The sequence below is a fragment of the Nesoenas mayeri genome (assembly GCF_963082525.1).
Source record: "Nesoenas mayeri genome assembly, chromosome: 2".
In the NCBI taxonomy this organism is placed as follows: domain Eukaryota; kingdom Metazoa; phylum Chordata; class Aves; order Columbiformes; family Columbidae; genus Nesoenas; species Nesoenas mayeri.
This window is the reverse complement of record NC_137543.1, coordinates 105,495,713-105,518,656: the sequence shown is the minus strand read 5'-3', so window position 1 is coordinate 105,518,656 and position 22,944 is coordinate 105,495,713. Positions and strand designations below refer to the sequence as shown.

At 38.4% G+C, this 22,944-nt stretch overlaps 1 protein-coding gene across 1 annotated transcript in view; it reads left to right on the top strand.

The window, feature by feature from the left end:
* Positions 1–22,944, top strand: part of CNTNAP2 (contactin associated protein 2) — a gene marked incomplete at its 3' end in the record, with an annotated part of 1,137,334 nt that overhangs the window by 728,221 nt on the left and 386,169 nt on the right. The window contains exon 11 of the mRNA XM_080338877.1: positions 10,483–10,589. Coding sequence (XP_080195003.1) covers positions 10,483–10,589 — 107 coding nt within the window. The remainder of the gene's footprint in view (positions 1–10,482; positions 10,590–22,944) is intronic.

Sequence of the window (22,944 nt, the reverse complement as noted above, 5' to 3'; positions counted from 1 at the left end):
GCTCAGGAAGAGTGTTCCATGTGAAATAAATAAATCATGTGTAAATGCCATCTACATCTGATTCATTTGTGGTTGATCCAAGTCAAATTTCAATTCATGTCTCAGATAACTTTGTCTATATGTCCTTGCCAATATTTAGCAAACTAGGAGTCTGCAAGCACGATAAGCAAGAAAAGCATGCTGACCTCAGCTGCTCCTCTATGGTACAGTGGGATAACTGAAAGTCTTGGTAGGTTTATTTTTGCTCTACCAAGAAATAAGGAAGGTTTGCATTTCTTTCAAATGCTGAAGAAATAAGTGTCCTTGGCTTACGTGTTCTGCTAGGGATTTAATAATGACACTGGCATTTATACCTGTTGTCATTAATAGGTGTCTCAGAAACATTAACTTCCATTTCACGTTCGCTTCGTTGCATAGACTATGTGTTTTGCATTACTGCCAAGATCATATTTTTGTTTTGAAGGGGAAAAACCTTCACTGCTTAAGCTGAAAGTGTTTTCTACAATGCTTACAGAGCAGACTCTCCTGGTCATATGGTTACTGGAACCATCCACTGGAATTAACAATTTACAATGTAAACGTTAATGCAAGATGCACAGTTTCTGTCAAGACATCAGGGCTTATCCTAGCTTTGCCTCCAAATCAGTGCTCGTAGGGGAACTTCCAGATTGTGTCTATCACAGTGAAGAAAGTGGCCAGATTCCTGACAGTGATGATGGTAAGGAGTAAAATACAAAATTACAGTGTTTTAGGTGAATCAGAACTCATTCATGCCAGGCAAGTAAAATAACACTTGCTGTTGTGTTTTAGGAGTACCAGCTTTTTTACAGTAATTTTTAGATAAAATCACGTAGGCAATCTGCACTTTACACGATCAGCATCACATTTTAGTAGCGCTAAATCATGTTTTACCTCAATTTTCCTTTAAACAATACCATAATAACAGCTGGGACATTGACTTTCAATATGTTCAACTCAAAACCTACCAGGTATGAAATATGGCTCAATCTCATTATGTCACAGCCAGGCTGGTAAAATAGGATGCTAAGCCAAGACCATACTTACATCAATAGTAGTTGATGGTGTCTTATAGCTTCGTGATCATCCAGGTGATTCATGTACTATAAATATGCAAAGCAAGACATATTTAATAAGTTGTGCTTTTAGCGTATGATGCATCAGGATTTTTATCACCTGTTTGAAGATCAACATGAGATAGCTGTTGTCCCTGGTTGAGACACTAGGGACCAAAATGAGTACAGCAAGAGGTGAGATCTGTTATGGTGAGCACCAAGGAGTGGTGGCCCATGCCCAGTTTTGATTGATGCAGAAAGGAGCTTTTAATAAAATATCACCCAGTAGTTTTATAATCATCTTTATTACTGAGTAATTCGTTACATTACAAGAAGAAACATAAAGATTTCTAATCATCAGTTTCTTTATTCCTCAAAAGATAAATTTAGGAGTAAACTCATTTAAAACAAAGCTCTATAAAATTGTGTATTTTCCTGGTGATTCAAAGCATTTTAACTCACGTTTATTAGCGGGGAATATAGTAGTCACTGTTCTGTATTATATAGGCTGCTCACTGGTCTATGTGCTTTGATAATTATAATCTTCTAAAGAACATGAGAAACTTTTTCCAATTGTCTAACATTGATTATAAAGTGAAGTTCGTGTCAGAAAATCTCAGGAGCTGTATTTTATTCAAGTTGTAAAATGCAGAAGTAATAAATAATTAACAAGACATCAAAGAATCAATTTTATGGTTTGTTCTCAAGGCGAGTCAGTATGTTCTTTATCCATTTGAAATAGCAAAAGAGAGGTGATTACATGAATACAAAGTTAATCCAGTTAAGATTTTGAACAGGGCAATACTTGAAAAGATTTAGAGATTTCTTCAGAAACATAGTGAGAAAAACCCATGAGATTCTTCTAGGGTTCCTCAGTGCTTAACACATCTTCTCATATCCCCAAGAGGGCTGAATTGTGCCACACTGGCAAAGTTAGGTTAGTGACTAATTTCCACTTCTACGTGGTTGTGTAAATAATAAACTCAAATACACCAGTCCAAAATCATGTTACATAGAGTAGCTCTCACCTGCTCTAGAAATCCTTAACCTAGTTGCTAACTTGGCAAAGCTCTTCACAGGGTAGTGAACAAAGTTAAATAAAACCCCATGGGAGATAGGTCATATTTAGAAGCTGGCCTTCCATAACAGTTTATTCTTCCTTTTGTTTTCAGGCAGACTTAAGACAGTATTTAAGATAGATGTAGATGTGCTTTTTCCATTAGCTGAAGATAAGGCTCTGAGTTTGCTGAGTAAAGCATTGTGCAACAGAAATTCTCTCTTTAATCCAGCCTGATTTTTTTAATGAATTTGTGGTTTTATCCTCTGCCTCTGTAAGATTATCACAGCATAGTCCAGTTTGCAGCTTGGGCTATTTCCAGCTAGTTTATTTTGTTGTTCCTCCCCATGCCACTCCAGAGAAGATGGACAGCTAAGCAAGTGGTGCCCAATACACCATCCCCTCCTGCCACAGCTCCTGTTAAAATGAAGCAAGTTCTAGGAGCTGACAGAAGGGATACCAGGGCTGGGAAATTCCCTCTTGTTAGAAGATGCAGTAGATTCACCCACACCTGCTTGGCTTCAGCATAAGTGGCAACAGTTCGGATCGGGCTGTTCAATAGGTGCTCAGCCATCAGCCACCATAGATCCTAAGTTATGCATAACAGGTATAGGAGGTTTTCTGCAACAAATGCAGAAAAATGGGTTGTCCAGCTCCTGTGATTGCTAAAGTGGAACCAGCATAATTTCATTTTAAGGAGCTAATTTGTGAAGTGGTCTGGAAATGAAAAGTGGTGGAGAAGTAAGGCATAATACATCTCTACTCTGCCATATACAAATTAAAAACTGCATAAATCCAAGAGGATCTCTTGATCCAAATGAGTTAACTGTGGTATTTTTATTTATGCATTAGTCCTTCATTAATCTAATGCAAACAGCTTAGAATAGCACCTTATTGGTCTGAAGATAACACTGAACAACTGTTTGGCAGCCTTTTCTAGGAATATGCCCTAAAGGAACTTTGCTTAACCAAATGTCACTGCATATTTTAATATTGATTTGCTCTTTGTAAATCACAGTCTTTAAAAGTGTAAAGCATTTTGTTTTATTCTCATGACAGAAAAAGTGTGATAATGTTCACCAAGGAAACATGAAGGCCTTGTATTACAGTAAGTGATAACGAAAGGGTAAGTCCTTCTTGGCTCAGGAAGGATTGTTTAGTTCTGCCATTGTTAATTATATGCATCTGTGCACAATTAGGGTAGAAGTCAGCAGCAAATGAAACTAGTTTGGGAATTATTGCAAATCTAAATTAATTTTACAGTCCCTCCCATCTGCCCTTTCTGTTGCCTTGCATATGAGATCCAAATACTGTTGGTGAAAATCTCAAAGTCACTTAGGACACTTGTTACATTGTAAGAAATAATCTTAAAGGTCAGACCAGCTGTTTTTAGTTTGATTTAGGACACTCTGAAAATTTGTGTCTCTCTGTGAAATGGGTGATTTTAGTTTGACGTTCGTACAGGAGGACTGTACGATAGCAATGTGTCCTTAATTGGATTATCTTATTGTGCAGTACTATTTTTAACATGATGAGTGGGATGTGTTCTATTGCTTATTAAAGAGCAATATCATTGCAAACAGATGCATACATTTAGAATATTTTTGTGATTGTTGTTACTAGTTTACAGCAGATCTTTTATGTAAGCTACATACATTAATATTTAGTGATTCAGACTACCAGATGAAAGCATTATTTATTGCTCTTACAAATTATAGACATAATCTGTCATGGTCTTCTTGAGTGGTCAGATAGCCCTGTATTGTAAAAAAAAAAGGTTGATTTTTAAGCATCTTTTAATAGTCTTTTGTGGGTGTAAATGAAGGTAAATAGTGACAGAACATTGTACTCAACAAGGATAGTAGTATGCATTCTAAAGGATCTTTGCAAGAAAAGGTGATAAAGGGTATGGATTTTAAACAGATGTTTAGAGACAATAAAAACGGCAACTAATGGAAAAGCACTGTAAGACCAATCAAAACAAACTGATGGTGGTTAGTTCTGAGGGAGAGCAATGGACAAAAAAGCAAAACAGAAACAATTTGGGAGAAAAATGAGAGGTGAGGTGTAAGCAGGAACATGATTAGGTAGGAATTTGATGATGAGAAGGAAAATATTTAAATTCATGCTAAGAATACTTCAACCCAGCTTATTTTCCATTGCAAAAAGCCTTTAATGTTCTGTTCAGGTCTACAGAAATATTCATGCTGTCATTATCGCTGTAGCATTGAGTTATTTTCAGAACAGTAGTGAGCAGTACATGACAAATATCACTTGTGTGTAGTTCATTCCTTCTTTTGACCTCTCACGTAGAGGAGTAATTGCACAGGTGAATGTTTTGGTAGTGATTCTTGGCGTGGTTGTTTCTAATTTATATATGCAGAGAGTTAGTTTAGGTTATGTCTACACACAAGCTGTATTTTGCACTTACGCTAGGGATGGGCAGAGTGAAGGGCAAGCAGGAAGAGAAAGGAAAAGGCAGGGATCAAAGGGAAAAGTCTGTGTTATACAGCAGAGAATAGTGAGATTTGTGATGGTTCTTCAGTCCTGGGGGACTTCTGTTTAACAGTCTGTGTGTGGCTATCTGCATGTTTGACTTCCTGCACAAATGAACTCTAACCCTGAGAGCTGGAGTCAATAACTGTGCACCTTGGGCACAATTTGTCTTGGGAAGCTAGTTAATGTATTAAACATCACTGCCCTGGGAGAGTATGGGCCTCTAAAAAGACTGAGGTAGTGACCAAAACCTGTTGACTCACAGAGGTTAAATAGCAGTCACACCACTAGGAAAATGTAATCATATAATGAGAAATTAAGAGACTGAAAGTAATGCTTTCTGGTTTTTATGGGATGAAAATATCTGGATTAGAAAGGAGTCTGGGAAAGTGTCTGAGGCTGTTCTCCTACCCTCAGGCAGGACCAAACATATTTGAGTCATACGTGATGTATGTTATTTTGAGTTGTTCTTGGAATACCTTTTACCACTAAAGAACCTTGTTGCAAAGACCCATTCCCTGAGGACATTTATAGCAGTTTGTAACCTTCCTGTTTCCAACAACTTTTTGTACAGTTGAAAATTAGTCCTTTCTCAGATCTGCTGAATATGGTGTGAGGATTTCCTCATGGGTCTTTCATATCACTCTCCTGCTTACATCCACATTATGAGATCCCTTTTTCTTTTGCTTCTTGTTTTGTTTTTTATTGTTGGCAATAGTTGGGTAGGTTCACTTAGTATCACTGTACCATATATGGAATTCCCTAGATCCCTTTTGTGAAATTACTGTCTGGTCAGACTCTTCTGTCCATGCCTTGGTCATTCCTACCTCCATGTTGGACTTCTCTTATGTTCTAGTTATATTGTCTTGTATTTCAGTCTAGTTTCTCAAAATATTTTCTGTTTATAATCTACAGTCCTCAAAAGAGCAGCTTCTCACAATTTCATATCTTCATGCCGAAGAAACATCTTATTGGTCCCAGTTCATTTGGCACAGGCGGTCCCCTATGTTTCTGGCAGGAGGCCTTAGGCCAGGTATCTGACTCTACTTCTAGTTGCCATATTTCCTTGGGATTCACAGACCATTCACTATGATCTGGCATCTATATATTCATTCTTGATGGGGGAGGACCCTTAGTAAAGATGACAGGTAGAACTAGCCTGATTGACAGTGAAATATGTCTGAACCATAGTGCCGTTCTTGGTTGCTCCAAAGATGCGTTTGGGAGAAAACAGTGTTTTCTGCAGACTATGTGAGCATCCTATTCTCAGTTTTCTCTCTTGGACAGTCTAGAGGTGTGGTGAAACTTAGTGGTTTACTAGATATTTGTGTATGGCATCTCTGAGGAAATATTAAAGCTTCAGGCAATGTTAAACCTTCAGTGCATGGATAGGCCATTTGTATTCCTTGTGCTAGGTATATCTGGGTAGACAGTGAGGAAGAACTTCTAATATACAGTTTTTTCTCATCCTGCTGGAAGGTCAAAGTTTCAATCTGTAGTTTTAAAACAACAGTTGATTAAAACAGATTTGTTACAAATAGCTTGGCTACAGGTAAAGCATAAAAGAAGCCACTTTTCCAAGTGGTGTTTCGTAGAAATACCATATATACTTTTAAGAAGGGGAGGGTATTGTTGAACATCAGAGGAAAATGAAGGGAATGGTATGGGTTTTATTTAGAAATAGAAATTGGGACTTTTTCTTTGGCCTTTGTTGTTGAGGACTGGAAAAAAATATGCATTCTATAGGATAGTTACAGTACTTAAGGTAAAAGGTGAAAGTCTATGGGTTGCCTCCTACCACAGCTGAAAATGAAGCAACACTATCTATACCAGTTATTATTGAGGAATATCATGAATATTACTGATTAAATATTGCTAATAAATCAGCAAATAACAAAGAAATGAAGGAATAGCCATTACTTAGGATGGTAGAGTTTTCTGTTCTTGGAGAAGTTAGATGAGTGGTCAGCAGAACTGCCACCTTGGACTTCTGAAGGGCAGACTTTGATCTGTTCTGGCTGGTTGCAGAGTCCTGGAGGAGACAGTCCTGGAGGACTAAGGAGTACAGAAAGGCTGGTCTCTCTTCAAGAACAAATCTTAGAGGTGCAAGAGCAGGCTGTCCCCACGTGCCGGAAGGCGAGCAGCTGGGTAAGAAGGCCGGCCTGGCTGTAGAGAGCTGTGGGTGGAACTTAGGAATAAAAAGACAATTTATAACCTTTGGAAGGAGGAGCAGGCTACTCAAGAGGAATACAAGAATTCTGTGAGGTTATGCAGCGAGAAAATTAGAAGGGCCAAAGCCCAACTAGAGCTGGGTCTGACTACTGCTGTAAAAGGCAATAAGAAATGTTTCCATAAATGTATCAGCAACAAAACGAGGGCTCAGGAGAATCTCCACCTTCTGGTAGATGTGTGGGGAACCACAGTGACAGAGGATGAGGGAAAGGCTGAGGTACTAAATGCCTTCTTTGCCTCAGTCTTTAATAGTCAGAACAGCTGTGCTCCAGGTACCCAGCCCCCTGAAACAGAAGACAGAGATGGGGAGCAGAATGAAGCCCCAGTAATGCAACGGGAATTGGTTAGTGACCTGCTACACCACTTAGACACCCACACGTCCAGGAGGCCAGACTGGATACATCCAAGATACAGACTAGTTACATCCTGAGGGACATGACAGAGGTGATCACTAGGCCACTATCCATTATCTATCAGCAATCCTGGCTGGGATGAAGAACACTACTTGTGCTCCTGATCCCTTGACAGTTGTCCCAAGGCCCTAAAGTCTCTCTTGGTCGTGTTTAGTTTTCCCTTTTCAGTTTCATCACAGCCTACCTGAAAAATTACTAGTGTGTAGTAGTCTGAGGGCCTAACCAGGGCAGGAAGTTTCCCTTTTACATCTTTAACCCTGGCCCCGGGGAGGCAGCAGACTTCACTGAGAAGTGGATCTGGCCTGCATATAGGGCCTTCTGTTCCCTTTAGAAGGGAATCTCCTACAACCACAACCTGCCTTTTTTCTTGGGAGCTGTTTCGATGGAGGGTGCAGGGTGACTGACTCTGAGGCACCTCCAGGCTCAGTGGAACCACCTCCCTCAGTGTTGTTGTTTGGTTCCACTTGCAAGGCCTTATACCTGTTTCGCAAGGGAAGGTGGAAGGGTGGGGTGGTCACAGTAGGAACAATCCTCCTTCTGCGCCAGCCAGGAACTTGCTTCCATTCCCCCTTATTCCCCAAGTTGCTGCATTCCTCATCCTGAGCCTCATGCCTGTTGGAGAGAGGCACCTGGGAAGGTGGGATGGATAGGGGGTGTTTCTCCTGCCACCCTGAGTGCGGACTTTCTTTGGTTCATCCCTTTCCCTTGAACAGCCCTCCTCAGCCAAGCAAGGGGAGCATACAGAAATCCCTTTATCTTAGTTTCTTGCTGGTCTTACCTGCCCCTGGGCAGCCAGAGCTTGATCTCACCAGTCAGTTTCCTTTTCCAGCTCTCTGATACTTGTCATCCTTTCCACCTCCTCTCGCAGCTCTACTACCAGGCTGAGCAGGTCATCCACCTGCTTGCACCTTGCAAAACTGTTCTCTCTGTTACCACTCCATACCAGTGAAAGGCTCTGACGTGCTGTGCAGTTGCTCTGTGGTCGCTGCTGTACTCACCAGTCGCTGCTGAGTGCTGTTTCTGTTAGTATAGATAAGTATCTGGTTTTCATATTTCCCTAGATTAAGTCATTTACCTCAGTTATATAGTCAGTAATGCAGAATCTTTACTAGTTATGGTATAGTAACAGTGAGTTATGCCACACTAAAACATGAAAATAGTTGCTGCCATTATGTGTGAGACTTTGTTTAAATAGCTGGCAGAATTCACATAGAAAAATATTTAGTTTGGCCATTGGAAAAATACCTTTAAAGTAATGTGTGTTCAAATGTAAACAAAGAAGAAAATGCATCAAAAGCAGTTACTTTGAAAGGGTGGAAAAAGTACAAAGCCATACTCAGATTTAGGAACTTTTGTAGATTTTTATATCGTTGAATAAAAGTTACTTTTATGAGATTATTTTTGAAATATCACTGCTCTCTACTTTCCCCACTCTTGTACTCACCAGCTATGGATTCATATAAATTATTAATTGTTTGGGCGTTTAGGAATGTGCTATTACATGCTCTTGTTTGTCTTCTGTGATACTGAGAACACAACAGAAAGTCATCACCACTGATTAGCCAAATAGCTGTAATGAGCTCTATCTGGGCATTTAGCCTGCCACACTTACAAAACTAAATGAATTTGCTTATGGTTTATTGAACTGTGATAATTACCTCAGGTAGTTTCATTGTATTTTATTGTGAAAACAATAATTTTAAATGCTTTGTTTTTTGCTTTAGGGGAGCATTTTTTAAGCATTATTTTTAACCAAGCCGGTATTTTCTGATCTTTTTGAAAAAGAAACAATGGGTAGCGTTGACTACTCTGGGATGATATAGCATGCAAGACATCTGTGTTGTGTATGTTCTGAGGTACTTGTGCATGCATGAAACCAAAAATCTTTTATAAATACAAGTCCACAATGTTCAGGTCTCTAATGCATATCATGACATAGATTATTCTTGTAGTTGAGTCATGTATGCCAATGCTATTAATGGGAACGTGAGCAGATATGAGAACGAAGCTTATAGGAGGTTCACCCAGATACTTTCAGTTTCAATAAATTGCCATATATAAAAGGAAAGCTGTCTTTGGGTTTTGTGTAATAGAGTATTGTTAACTATCACAGGAATATGATGAACTTCAGATTTATCATAGAGATAGGCATACTTGATTTGTAATGGCATTTGTAAAAATATTTGAATGTGTTTGTCTAATAGGGGTTCTCCTAATTTTTATTTTTAATGTCATAATAAGAAATGTAGTTCATAAATTAGATTTGGCCAGCTCATCCTGAAAGACAAGCTCCTTTAGTTCTTGATAAAAAATGCAGAACCTGTACTCAGTCTGACTGGAACAAATTTAAAAAGAAAAAAAAAAAAAGATTATTTGAAATCGTATTTCAAAGCCCTCTCAAAGAAAAGGAATTTAATCGTTTCAAAGGTGAAAGTACATGATAGTTCCCATTTTTATCTTTGATAGAAAAGAAACTGGCCAAACTCAAATCTTTGAAAACACATTTAGATAATATTTCAAACAATAAATATGTATTCTGCTATAACTTTGGTTTTTTCTGTTCCATTTTTTCTTTTTGCATTTCTTCCACTCTCCAGCAACAGCGTAGCTGGAGAAGAGAAGCAGGTGGATGGGGGAAAGGTGAACAACCCATGCCACAAATCCCTGTGAAGAAGAAACTTCTACAGCTTTTATACTGAAGCCTATTGTTCATTTTAATAATGCAGCATTAGTAATTTCCATTAGCCAGCAGGATCTGCCTCCACTTTATCCCATTGCTGGCAACAGAAAGATAAATAGCAACTGACTGGCATTCTTTCTTTCACTTTCAGTCACTTGTGGGACTGGAGTCCTTGAGGCATGACACCACCTACACAGCAGGAAGAGGTGTGATTGGTGATGTTCTTTTTGTTTTGACAGCGAAGTACCAGTCATACATAGTTTAGAACCCTAATTTATGATGGGTGTATGTATTCCACCTTTATTGTGCTTTTTTTTCTGTTTATGAAAGGGTTGGCAGCAGAGTGTTAATTTATCATCTTCTATGCATTTGTGTGTTCAGATATAAATTCTGTTAATCTGCCTAAAATAACAAGGATTAATTAACAGGCAAGGACATGATACACCGCTTGGGTAGCTCACAATTTACCTGTGTGTAAATCTTGATGCTCATTTAGGTTTTTCTTTCTGTCTTTGCATCTCACCCTTACAGGTGTGTGCCCAACCACTGTGAACATGGTGGCAAATGCACCCAGACGTGGGACAGCTTCAAGTGCAATTGTGATGGGAGCGGATACAGTGGCGCCACTTGTCATAACTGTAAGCCATCTCCTGTTTTGAAATTGCAATAGAGTGGGGAAGACACTGATGTCTTTTGCTTGAGATAAAAAGTTAGTCTTCCTCTCTGGTTGGTAAAAATCCTGAAACTTTTTTGGAAAGGAGGTGTGGGCTTAATCATACTCTACATTATAAATACATCCCTGTGTAGATATAGCACTGTGCTGCACCATGGAAGGGACCAAAGCAGTACAGCTGCATTAGTTGGGTGTACTGAGCAAACACATTCTCACTAATTGCACACCAGAGTTTCAGGTGGACACAGTGAATCTGCCCTGAGCTGCTGGGGAAAGCTGTTGACTGCTGCTAGAGAGATGCTTGTTCCGATTGCTAATCCCAAAGAGTGTTCACATACTGATTACTGGCCACTGTAAAATAAGATTATTTACTCTGTTGTTGTGAGTTTCTCAAATAAAGAATATTTCTTATGAACTTCACATGCCCTACACTATTAAAGCACAAAAAGGTACGGTGGCTCTTTTTATAGGTTCTGACCAGTGTATGCAGAGTCAGTGGCATGTGTCTTCTGTTCCTTCTTGTACACTACAAGTGGAATTTTGATCTGTGAAATGCATTCTAAATTATCCAGAAGATTCAGAAAACATACCCAGTACTTACTTTTCTTACTTTTCCTCTATGCCACACACCTGTGGGCGGAGTGCTCAGAGTGCTCTTGGCTCTCAGACCAGAGCAATTAAAAACATTAACTCTGTGCTGGGGTGTTATCTGCTTGTTCTCAAACTAAGTCCAAATAATGAGTGTGCTATCTGTGAAAAAGAGAGGTTTCTAACTGCATGAAGAAAATTAACCCATTTTCAGTCAAACCGACACAGGATCCCACCCAGGGTTCAGCTCAGGTGCTTGGCCAGCCCAGTGGCTGGGCCTGGATTTCAGATTCCACAGTTGCTGATGACTGGATGCTGGATCGCCCAGCAGGGTATTATTGGGGCTCACCCTCCTGCCATTGCCTGTGCTCCTTTGGGCCTGTGCAGACAAACTTTTAAGACATAACCTAACACAGTTTAGCTTTCTTCTCAAGTCCCAAAGAGAAGTAGCAAGGACAAATGGTTGACATAACTTTTCTGAAATGACATTTATTACAAAGGAAAGAAATAATAATCCAAGGCGCTGTGAAATTTTTTCTTAATAGGATTTTCACCTGCCTTCTCTGGATTAAACAGTGCAATAAAGAAAGTAAAAGTTGCTGCTAGACTGGTATCAAAAGAGGGATTTGGGGTATATTATCTCTTCTTTAGCTATGGGATGAATAAAGTGTATGGTATTACAGCTGTCCAGGAGACACATTTTTCAAGAACCTTTACTTTTTTAATTGAGGCAAAGCTTCTTAGATGGCTAAGCTTTTGTTTTGTTTCTTGTTTGTGTTTAAAGAATAAAAATTTAATTTTTACTATTGCTATACTTTTAGAAGCCCTCTTTCCTAGAAAAGAAGGGTGAGCAGAAAGTTATTCACTTGATAGATACCCTGTTAGAATATGTGAAGTCTTACACCTTTCTAGAGTATAGAATTTAATGACATAAAAATGAGCAAAAAACAGAAATTACATCATCAAGCTATAGACTGAGACAACCTTAACTCTGCCTTTATTGACTCGAAAACAGTGATCGGTATTTACAAGAACATGCTCCAGCCATGTTCACAGTGTTAGGTATAGCTGCAAATAATGAGGGGATTTGTTGAAGCTTGCCAGAGATTGTAGTTATACTACCCTGAGGTCTGGGGCCTTGGCTCTACTTAAAATGGTACTGACCCTGTCAGTCCTTTCCTACTTGTGCAGTGTGTGGATCTACTCAGACATTCTTGGTGTGCTGCCTTTTGCTTTGGAGGACTGAAATTTGTGCCAATAGCTGTACAAAAGAGATGCTGGGGGAGGAGGGAACGTAGAATGGTAACTAGCGTGTGGTGTAAAAATACCCGGAAGCAATTTTAAACAGCACTGCGGATTGTGTGAAAAGGTGTAAAATTTAGCAGATCTCATGATTCTATGGAGCAGGAGAGTAACTGCAAATAGCACTTGTCCAGTACCATTTTACTTATATGTAAGATTATTTCACAAAACAAATGGTATTATACTCTACAGTAAAATATATATTTATTTTCTCAATCTATGTTTGTGTGGTGGTTATAACAGGGCATTTCTCGAAGATGTTGGAGTCAAGACTATGATAGTGGGGATTCTGAATCCATAGCTGATTATTTTAATGGGTTTGAATTTTGCTGAACTTAAAGGAACAAGATAATTGTGTATTACTAAAATTTTCTTTCCCAGTGAGTTGATTTTGCTTTGATCAGGGAATTCAACACTTTTGTGAGCTTTTGACCTGAAACAAGGCAAAGCTTTGCATCCTTGACTAAATTTCAGGTTGCAGTTTTAGGTTCCTTTGAAGCTGAAATTCAAAGACAAACTCTAGGGCTGAACTCCATGAAGTGAAACAGAGAAATATGTTTGCATGAAATCCTTGTGAATCAAAATGGCTTTGTTTCACACAGGTCTGGTCACAATGTGTTTATAGTATGATAGTGAAAACAAGATTTAGTCTAGAGAGAGAAATACATATTCTAGGGCTAAGACATAGTAGAAACTATAAACCAAGAATAACCAGTTATTGAAGGAAAAATTTCAAATAAATAAATCTGAAATAACAACTTTAATTCTTATTATTTATCCAGTGTATAAACGAGTTTATGTGCATTTGCTCCTCTAAGATCATAAAATAATCTGTTTTTCAGAATAGGACATTATTACAGGCAGGCTCTTCATCTTCCAAAGACACACCAAAATCTCAAAGCTCTCTGTCCACTGTCTTGTTATTTGTCAGAGGCTTAAGCTGCCATCCACAGAAAAAGATGTCTCTACTCCACAATATTTTGTTTCATCCAGCTGCAACTGGGTCCCTGAAGATCAATTGTGAATTAACCAAAAATACTGGAAAGTTGTAACTCTCATTGCATGGTAAATATCCTAGAAATCTGACAGATCTCTTTTGTCGAACAGGTAATCAGTGGCCAAGGGAATGCTGTGGCCTGGCAAATATTGGACTAGAGAATCGATTTTATCATTAGACAAAAGATAAATTAATGTATTTGCTTCAAAATAATTATTTGCTGTGATGAAACAGTTACAAAGTTATTTAAAAATTAATTACTAGGTTTAAAATTATCAGTAAGTATCATCCTTTCTAGCTTTATTGTATCAGCTAAATTTACAGCCTATCAAAGGCTGACCTGCCATGCAGAGTTCTTAGAGCAACATGGTTCTGTAGACTGTTGTTAAGTGGTACCTGGAGCCTTTGAGGACAGGAGCTCATTTTCCTCGTTACTTCTGATCTCCATCATGACCTTCAGGTAACACCACTGTGTGGCTGTGAGTTATACATCTAGTTTTAGGCTCTAAGGTACTTCCTGCTGTTTACAGCCTCTTTAAAACAGTGGTATAACTTTACAAATCGTGTATCAGGATAAATAATGATCATCCAGGCTTCTTTGTCCCAGGTTTTTAATATATCGCTCAGTGCATGCTTTCTCTAAAATCTGCATGTAAGAGAAACACAGTAAAGGAATTAGTAATAGAGTGTGTCATGACTATGATGTATCTACCAACCACCTCCTGCACAAACTTTGTTAGATTTAAGAAAAAGCCAGGAGAACATTTTTTGATCGTATTTATCTTCTCCTAATGATTTCCAGTATCAAAAAAGTCCAATTTGCACTTAAAAGATTAATCATAATTATATCCAGTTTCACTCATATGAGAGGCAAGTTCCATTCTTTAATTTCACCTTCAAGCAAACACTGTCCTTACTTGTACAGGTGTACAGCCCCCATTCCTTCAAGATTATTGGACAGGAAAGGGTTTATTTATAAATCTTCAGTTATTCCATAGGAGGAACTAACATACAGCTCACAATCTGTTGCCTGTTCATTCTGTAAAAGCAATAGGAGAAATACAGTCTTACATACTCTTGTCACTTGAAGAGGTATTAACTGCATTGGAATACACAGAGAATGCAACTCTGCTGAGAAAGAACATACACAATTTGTACATTTTAGATTGTCAGTGTGCTGTAAGTTTTATCAAAATGAGTATTTGAATTCCTAGCTTCAATATACCAGACCTTGACCTCTGAATTCTCAGACTTTGTTGCCTCATAGGTTGTTGTAAATTAATGTTACCCTATGTTTTGGAATGTGATTCAGAGTTAATGGGGAATAAAACACTAGTCTTCTCTTGAAATGATAAGTACGTTAAATGTCACTGGAAGTCTAATGGGCATTGATATTTTTTCCAGGAATATTGACTTTCTTCCTAAAATGGAATATTGCTTTAATAATGAGTTTAATATTATCTAGAAACAAACCTTGAGTGAGAAACATTTGTGTTATATGCATTGTAGAAGCCATGATAATTTGTTTTCCTGATTATTGACACAATCAGTAATCAGGATCCCAAATTGAATCTACATAGGCTGTGATACTCAGCAAGACCTCCATTAGTTAGTTTGTAGTAAGTGATTTTTCCTATGTTTCCATAAATGTAGAAACACCTAAAACACTGAACTTTCTGCATTTAGAGTCCAGATAAGAAAGGATGGCATGGCAATGGTATTTTCCTGTAAGCAATTTGGAAAACAGTTCCATAGCAAGAAAGCCAATACATGATGTGACAAAAATATTCTCTTTACTTTAGGGAAAAAAGGAAAGAAAACTTACAGATGTCTAGTCCGAAAGACAAAGTATGGTTTTCCACTTAGCTGAAAACTAGGGGAATTTTGAGAACAACATAGTTATTCTTTGTGATCTCAAACAGATTTGTTAGAAAATACAAAGGTCTTGCAATTTCAAAAGCACATTAATGCATTTTTTGATCAGGAAAGACTTCTCCTAACAAGTCACACACTATGTGTATGGAAGCTTTTTCATTTCTTAGAGTTCAGTAGAGGGAAGGGGAAAGTGTGAGTAAAGAACAGATAAACACCTTTACAAAAACTGTGTCTGCTGTGATTAAAAATAAGAAATGCTGCAGATGTTATGCTTAGTGGTCAACCAGAGTCACTCTGGGATCTACTCATGCCTCCAGGAACGTTTACCTACTCTGATGTTTCCAAAGTGTAGCAGAAACTCGTGGCACTCACTGTGATGTCATATTACCTGTACTTCTTCACACATGGATTCTTGATGTGTAGGGACTACCTCTTCAGTCAGAACTTCAGCAGGTGTGCAGTTTGGGGGCCACAGAAACATACCATGAGGTAAGCTTTTTCTGGTTCATGGATACCATGACATCCAGAATACGATGTGGACAATGAATTCATCTTTCGGAGAAGGGAGGAAGCTTCCTTACCTTACATTTTTAAGATAAAGTTCCTTTTCTATTCCTTAAGAACTCTCCTTATATTTGAGTGAGTATATAGAGTATATTTAAGGGGCAAGGGGGGCGGGGAGTGGGAGGAAGGAAAAAAGAAAAAAAGAAAAGCTCTGCAACTTCCCAAGGAAAAGTACTGAAGTGAAACAGTCTGTCAAGAAGGATTTAAGTTTCGCTGCAAAAGTAGGAGGGATATCCTAACTTGCTGGGTATTAAAAAGCTGAATGATCTGTTTTCATCCAAGATGCCTAGAGAATGTTTGCTAGGTCGTTGAAGGAGTGAGTAAAAGAAAGGTGTTTGTTCCATTTGGGCTTTATTCATGTGAGTTTTCTTTGAGACTCTTAAAGAAACCATGAATGGTTAGTTTTCTTTTACATCCTTTGTTCCCAAGCAACCTATTAAAATTTGGGTTTATAATACCTTGCATGTCATCTTTATTTGACACTTCATTTAGTCTTTCTTGTGAGATGAAGGAACCAAACACAATTTATAAATTATTTTCGGATACAAAGATGACAGAAGTCGTACTGTGCCATTTGATGTTTTCGCCCACACTTTACAGATGTATTGTACAGTAGTGAAGAATATATGTTATGTCAAGCACAAATATTTCTAAGATATATATAAGCTTACACAGAATGTCCTTGCAAGTGATATTATAAATGTTTCCTACCTTAGGCATTGAGAGATCTCCCATTTAAGAATTTCTCCCCATAAATGGTAACAGAAAAAAAGCATAGCTAAGTCTCTATCATATGTCTAACAAGACATCCACATTCTTCCTGTTAAAATTGCTCTGTGTGTCAGGTAGACTGCTGAGTTATTCTTGAGTTTGGCTGTTTCCTTGGCGTATACCAGTCACTCTCCATTTGGATTTTTAATAAATCTGTAGGTGAGTCACTGGTATCTCTCCTTTGATGTCTGGAATTTAAAGAAGTACTGCTTGAAGGCTTGACTGGATGGGTCAGGCAGATGACAAGTTTTTGTACAGCAGAGGCTGAGGACACTGAGAGCACTATTAAGCCTTAATTGCCTGATAGCATAACCAGGTCCACTACCCCCGGCACCTGCCCATGGGTTTGGAGGCTCATTGTGGCTGGAACGGAGGCACACTGTCCTGCCCTCAGCTCTCCTGTGGGCATGTTGGTGGCCAGACTTATGTCATGCTGGCCTGGTTGGGCTTCCTGAATGGTCCCTGCACCTGGCCTGTTACCTCACCTTGCCTGATGGTCCTCTGGGCTGCCAGCCCTGCCCTGACTGAGCCTGGGGGCAGCGGGATGGTGGGATGGCACCCTGTCACAGAGGACACAGCCTGCACTGGGGTTGCCCACAGCTCTCAACTTGTCATCCTTGCAGAGCCGCTCCTGATGCTTCTTAAAAAGATGTGATACATGTACAAATGTCCAAAGATTTGTATCTCTTGGTTTTGTTTTTTTTTTTTATTTAGCATTCTGCTTAGATTCTAGAGAAAAGGATTGCACATGCCACTTATAAATGAACAGAGATTCTAACTTTAAAGCATTGTATTCTCTGCACAGTGTTCCTGGATGCTACAGTGAGTTACACTGTGCCAGACAAGTGTCATGCTCTTACAAGGGTTTGAAGATCAAATGGTGTTACTCTCACAGTCAGGCGAGGACATATCCACATGGAGTTTGTGTGCATATCTACATCACTTGCCACTTTTAGTGCTTCATAAGAAACACATGTTGTCTTGGGATTCTCCTGCTACTTACTTGTTTCCTTTGCAGAAAACACACTTCACTTTTAAGTATCTCTCGTCCTTGGATCTCCTAAGTGCACAGCTTTTTCAGAGCAAATTAGGTCTGTTGGTCTAGCTACTGTATGAGATCTCCAGGCATGGTCACAGTACACAAGATCTTGTCACTGAGTCCTAGGAGGATCATATTGCCTCTGGCAATGTGAGCAACACCTCAGTTGTGTCTCAGATGAACCTCCCTTTCAGTGCAATTTCTGACTTCTTTTCTGCCGTTGTCATCTCAACAGTTTATTTAAAACCAAACAAACAGTGGTCTTTGTGTGTGAGAGTAGGCATGCTTTTAGAGTATGGACCGAAACCCATAACACATCTTCCATAGCTCACTAAACAGTCTGTAAGGAATGCCTTTTGTTCTCTACCAAGCGAGGCTCTGTTTGAAACAGTAAATTGGATACGAAATGAAAAACTCTGCAACCCACCAGAAAACCTAGCGTTCAGCTCTACTCTGTTTATTTGTTGAAAGCTCCCATTAACTTCTGTGGCTGTTTTATTACAGCCAAGCTAATAGCATGTTGTCCTGTTCAGCACTGAGCCTTATTATCTTTAGAAGGAAAAACAGATCTTTATTAAAAACATCAATTATATTCTAATTTGAATCAGTAAATTAAAGCCCATTGCTTCCCTCTTCTTTCTTTAGTTCTCTGTTCTTGTTCCTTGGATATTGGTAGGACGATGAGTGAACCTTACAAATTTGCATTTCATGTTTAAACTCCATAGGAAAAACCTCTGTCAGAGAGTGATGTAGAGGGTCACAGATATGATACCTTAGAAAATGCTTTCTAACTAGATACATCTGTGTCTCTGACTTATGCATCTCTGTTCAGAAGTGGTGTTGTTCTTACTATTGATTGCTTTCAGCCTTTGCATGCTCAAAGAGTTCCTTAGAAGTTTTTAAAAATCAGTGTAATTTTCCCAAATTTTTGATGTTAAATTCAGGTTTTTATTTCTTCTGTAAAATACATAGTAAAATATTTAGGAAAGATTTCTCATTTCTGTTTTGCCAGACTATCAGACACATTATGGAGACTTTTAATGAGATTACATAATGGTGATGATTTAATATAACTAAAGGGTTAAATGCCCAGTATGATAGGGTTATGCACCCAGTACAAGGATACTTTTAATTTTTGAAATTTAGTTCTCAATTGTCAAAAGACAACAGGAGGGGAAGAAAGAAGATACTATTTCTTTAATAGGTAGTAAATTCACTGTATTTACAACTTTGATAACTTGAGCTAAGTTGATGTGTACATCATATCTGAGTGGATTTAGTACTGTTTTTCCAGCCTATTCAAAACATATTCTCCTCTTTGCATTTAAATACTACATTGTCTTTGTGTGTGAGAGGGTTTACCACATCCTTTCTATTAATATATAACCTTTCTGAGCTAAAGCATATCAGTGTATTTCTTAAATTATTTTCTCCATCATGGAGCTATGGAAGCACCATAAATTCTTCTGTGCTCACAAACTGTATTACTTAAGACATTCTTGTGAAAGAATATTCTGCACAAAAGACAGGAAGAATGCAGCTCTTCAATACACTTCAAGGCAAATATACGGCCTAGTCGGAAATATCCTATATTTTGAGAAGGCTTGGCACGAAACTATCACCCCTTCAGTTGTCCTGTGGAGATTTGTGTGCGGGCCTGTGACAAACCATCACCTTGAATATGTAAAGAGTGAGTTTCAGGAGGATGGAGCCAGGCTCTTCTCAGTGACAAACAATGATAGAACAAGGGGTAATGGGTGCAAAGTGGAACATAGGATGTTCCACTTAAGTATGAGAAGAAAATTCTTCATGGTGAGGGTAACAGAACACTGGAACAGGTTGCCCAGGAGGATTGTGGAGTCTCCTTCTCTGGAGACATTCAAAACCTGCCTGGACACATTCCTGTGTAACCTCATCTAGGTGTTCCTGCTCCGGCAGGGGAATTGGACCAGATGATCTTCCAAGGTCCTTTCCAATCCCTAACATTCTGTGATTCTGTAATTCTGTGACATATCTGAATGTTTACCAGTGAAACGTGATGTCTCAGTCAGCAGCACCTTGCATGAACAAGTCTTGGGTTCCAGATCTGGGCCTTCTGCAAATAGCAGCATTGTGATAGATGCCACAGAAGAGGACCGATGCACGTTCAAGCATCTGATTTTATTAAGATTAAGTGCAGGTTCAGCAGCCTATATGACTGAACGAATTAGACAAGACTGCCAGATCTTGCACTGAATTCCTAGTAACAAATCGACAACATCCATAAGTAAACTGGGCAAAATATGAACATACAGGGCTGAATTTCTGTAGTGGAAAGCTGTCTTTTTAAGGCATGCAGGGGGACTGTGTAATGCCAGTTAGCCTTGTTCATGGAAGACATTGTTTGAATTATATGAAAGGAGGAATGAGAAATAATCCAGAGACTCACAGTAAATACTGGAAACCCAAGCTCTGCCGAGTTTTGTAAACAGGAAAGAGGAGCTTTCAGTAGGGCAAAATTGGAGTTGCTTTCATTCCCCCATCCTCATGTGTTTGAGGTGATTTGCCTCATTTGGGCTGATGGAGGACAGTGGCTGTGCTAATGGCCATGTGGAGCTCTGTACGGCAATGAACTATGCATTTACTTTGTGGAAAGTGAGTTTAGAGAAATACTAAGAGTGGTTTTGACAGAGCTGCTGGATTTGAGGAGACTGGGCCTGGGGAAAATATTTATGAACCTATCACTGGGGATGAGGTAGAGCAGTGAGAAAAGGCTCCATTAGCACTGTTATTACAGGGTGAGTTTTGTACTAGATGCTGTAAGAAAAGGGAGTACAGTTCCTTACCCTTTCGCCTCATCCTCTTATGAGCTGATGTTTGGGTCTCCCTTGTGAAGGCTGTGGGCTTTTGATCTACTCCTTGATGTCCCTTGCCTTAAGACTTTGTATTTATGATCTGAGTTAAGTAAGTTAGATTTCAGGAGGTGAATATTACTGTGTTCAACCTTAGCAGTGTGGATGTGTTTCTGAGCAATGCTGATCTTTGATTAACAGAGGCAGAATTTCTGAAATCTCTAGAAAGAGGCTTTTGCCTCTTCTGTTCTTAGCATCCTCTGAGAAAGCACTTTCAATGACTGATTGTTCTCAGGTAGTGATCTTGGTATTAATTTATTCTTCTCTTCTTTCCCACACGGTATCTGAACTAATCAAATGTTCAAATTTGATACATGATATGCAAAACCTCATTTCTGGGATGTTAGTCTCTTTGCTGTTGAGAACAGAGATTCTCAAAGCCTATTTATAAAGTAACTGCTTTTGTTTACAGAAGTTTATTGAAAGGATCATATAATCAGTATGCTAGCTTCCTAGAGAAGCTAATCTCTTTTCCAATAATGCTTTTCAAAGGAAATGTCATCATTCATCGTCTATTATTTATTACATGTTTTCGAAGGAATTAACATAATGTATTTATTTTCCAAGGTTGCAGGCTATTATTAAATTACCTCTTTTTTATTAAAATGTAATTTTACAATGAGAGTGAAGTTGTTTGGTTTAGTCTGAGATCTTCATTTGAAACATGTAGGCCCCAAACTGCTGCATTATCGGAGGTGTTCCTGCAAAACTGGGAAAATACAAGCTTTGTACTCTGTTTGTTTTGTTTGGTTGGTTTTGTTTTGTTTTTGTTTTTGCTTTTTTTTATTTTGAGTTTGAGTTTGGCCTCATTGCAGGTTTTTTTTGGTTTTGTACTCTTGATTTTTTTTTTTAATCAGCTTGTTCTTAGTTTCAGTGCCACAAGCTCTAATTACTTCTGCTGCTACTAATTTATTGTCTGCTGAGCTGAGAACTGCTCTGCACCGGGTGTTTCTGAAATGCAGAAAATGCAATAAATTGGAAGCAACTTGCATTTTTATTGTAAGTAAATGGATAGAACCTGTGTTCAGGACAGAAAGGGCCAAGGTTCCAAAATGAGCAATAGCATCAGTACTATTTGAAGGTTAAGTGGAAGAAATGAGCATTAGGATGCAAAGCAGAATATGAATAGTCATCCAGCAATAATTATGTTGAAATTAAAAAATCAGGTTGAAATTACTCCATTAGATGAGGTGTGAGAGAGAGTGTAAGGGCTGAAATTTGGCTTCAGATTTTAGCAGTTCATACAGTTGTGCTGTTTATGTGTAGCTCTAAATAAGAATTAAGTGTCATGAGTTCTTAAGCTAAATTTCTGCTAGGTGGGGGTAATATATTTGGGTCCAGTGCAGTAACATTATGAAGTCAGGGTCTAATTCAGACTGTTTTCTGTCTCTTAATTCAATGACTTAGTTAACATGTTTAAAACTAACGAAGCAATATGCCTGAATTGCAGACTGCATTTGGGGAAAAGCTTAGGTATTAAATAAGTTTTTCACAGGCAACTGTAACCTGTATTCTATTGTTATTCAGAATGCACAATCAAATACTGTTTCCAGGGGACAATTAAAAGAGAACATGTAATTAAGAAGAGATAACTTTGAAACAACCCATGTATGCTTGTAAAATCAAAGTCAGAATTAATCATAGCCTGAAAAGGACTCTGCGTGTAAAGACTTCAAAATTACTTAGCTTTTTCTTAAGCTTTTTCATTAAGACAATCTAGCTTATTGCTTACTTCACTGTTAAAACACTTTAATTGAAAAAAGGCATTAAGGTGCTAATATTAAAATCCTGTTAATAGCCATTAGAAAGAAAAAACATGTTTTGAAGTCACTCTGTAATTCTGGATTTCTCAGAAGTGTGAGAGAATGAAGTTAATGCAAAGATCAACTGTAAAGATGCACAGTAGTCAAAATAATGACAACTTCTTCAGCTATACATGCAGATGTTTTTAATCTCTCTGCATGTAATTTGTTTTAAAAAGATTATTTTTTTTTTTAAATCAAAATAGGGGAACATACTGGTTTTTAATTATGCCAGCCATTAAAAAGTCAGTATGCACCAACAGATAACCAGACATTATCTAGGGTTTGTGGCATTCCTATGTACACTACCTAGTGTAGAAAGATTTGATAAATTCTACATTTGTAATGGATTTTGCCATATGTGAAGGCAGTATAGTTAGTCTGATAGGACTGTGCATTGAGAAGTAGCATACTTAGTTGTGTTAGCATTTCCCAGTGTTGCAATTTTGGGGGGCAAGTTATTTCTTTTTCCCACTTGTGTGGGATTTTCT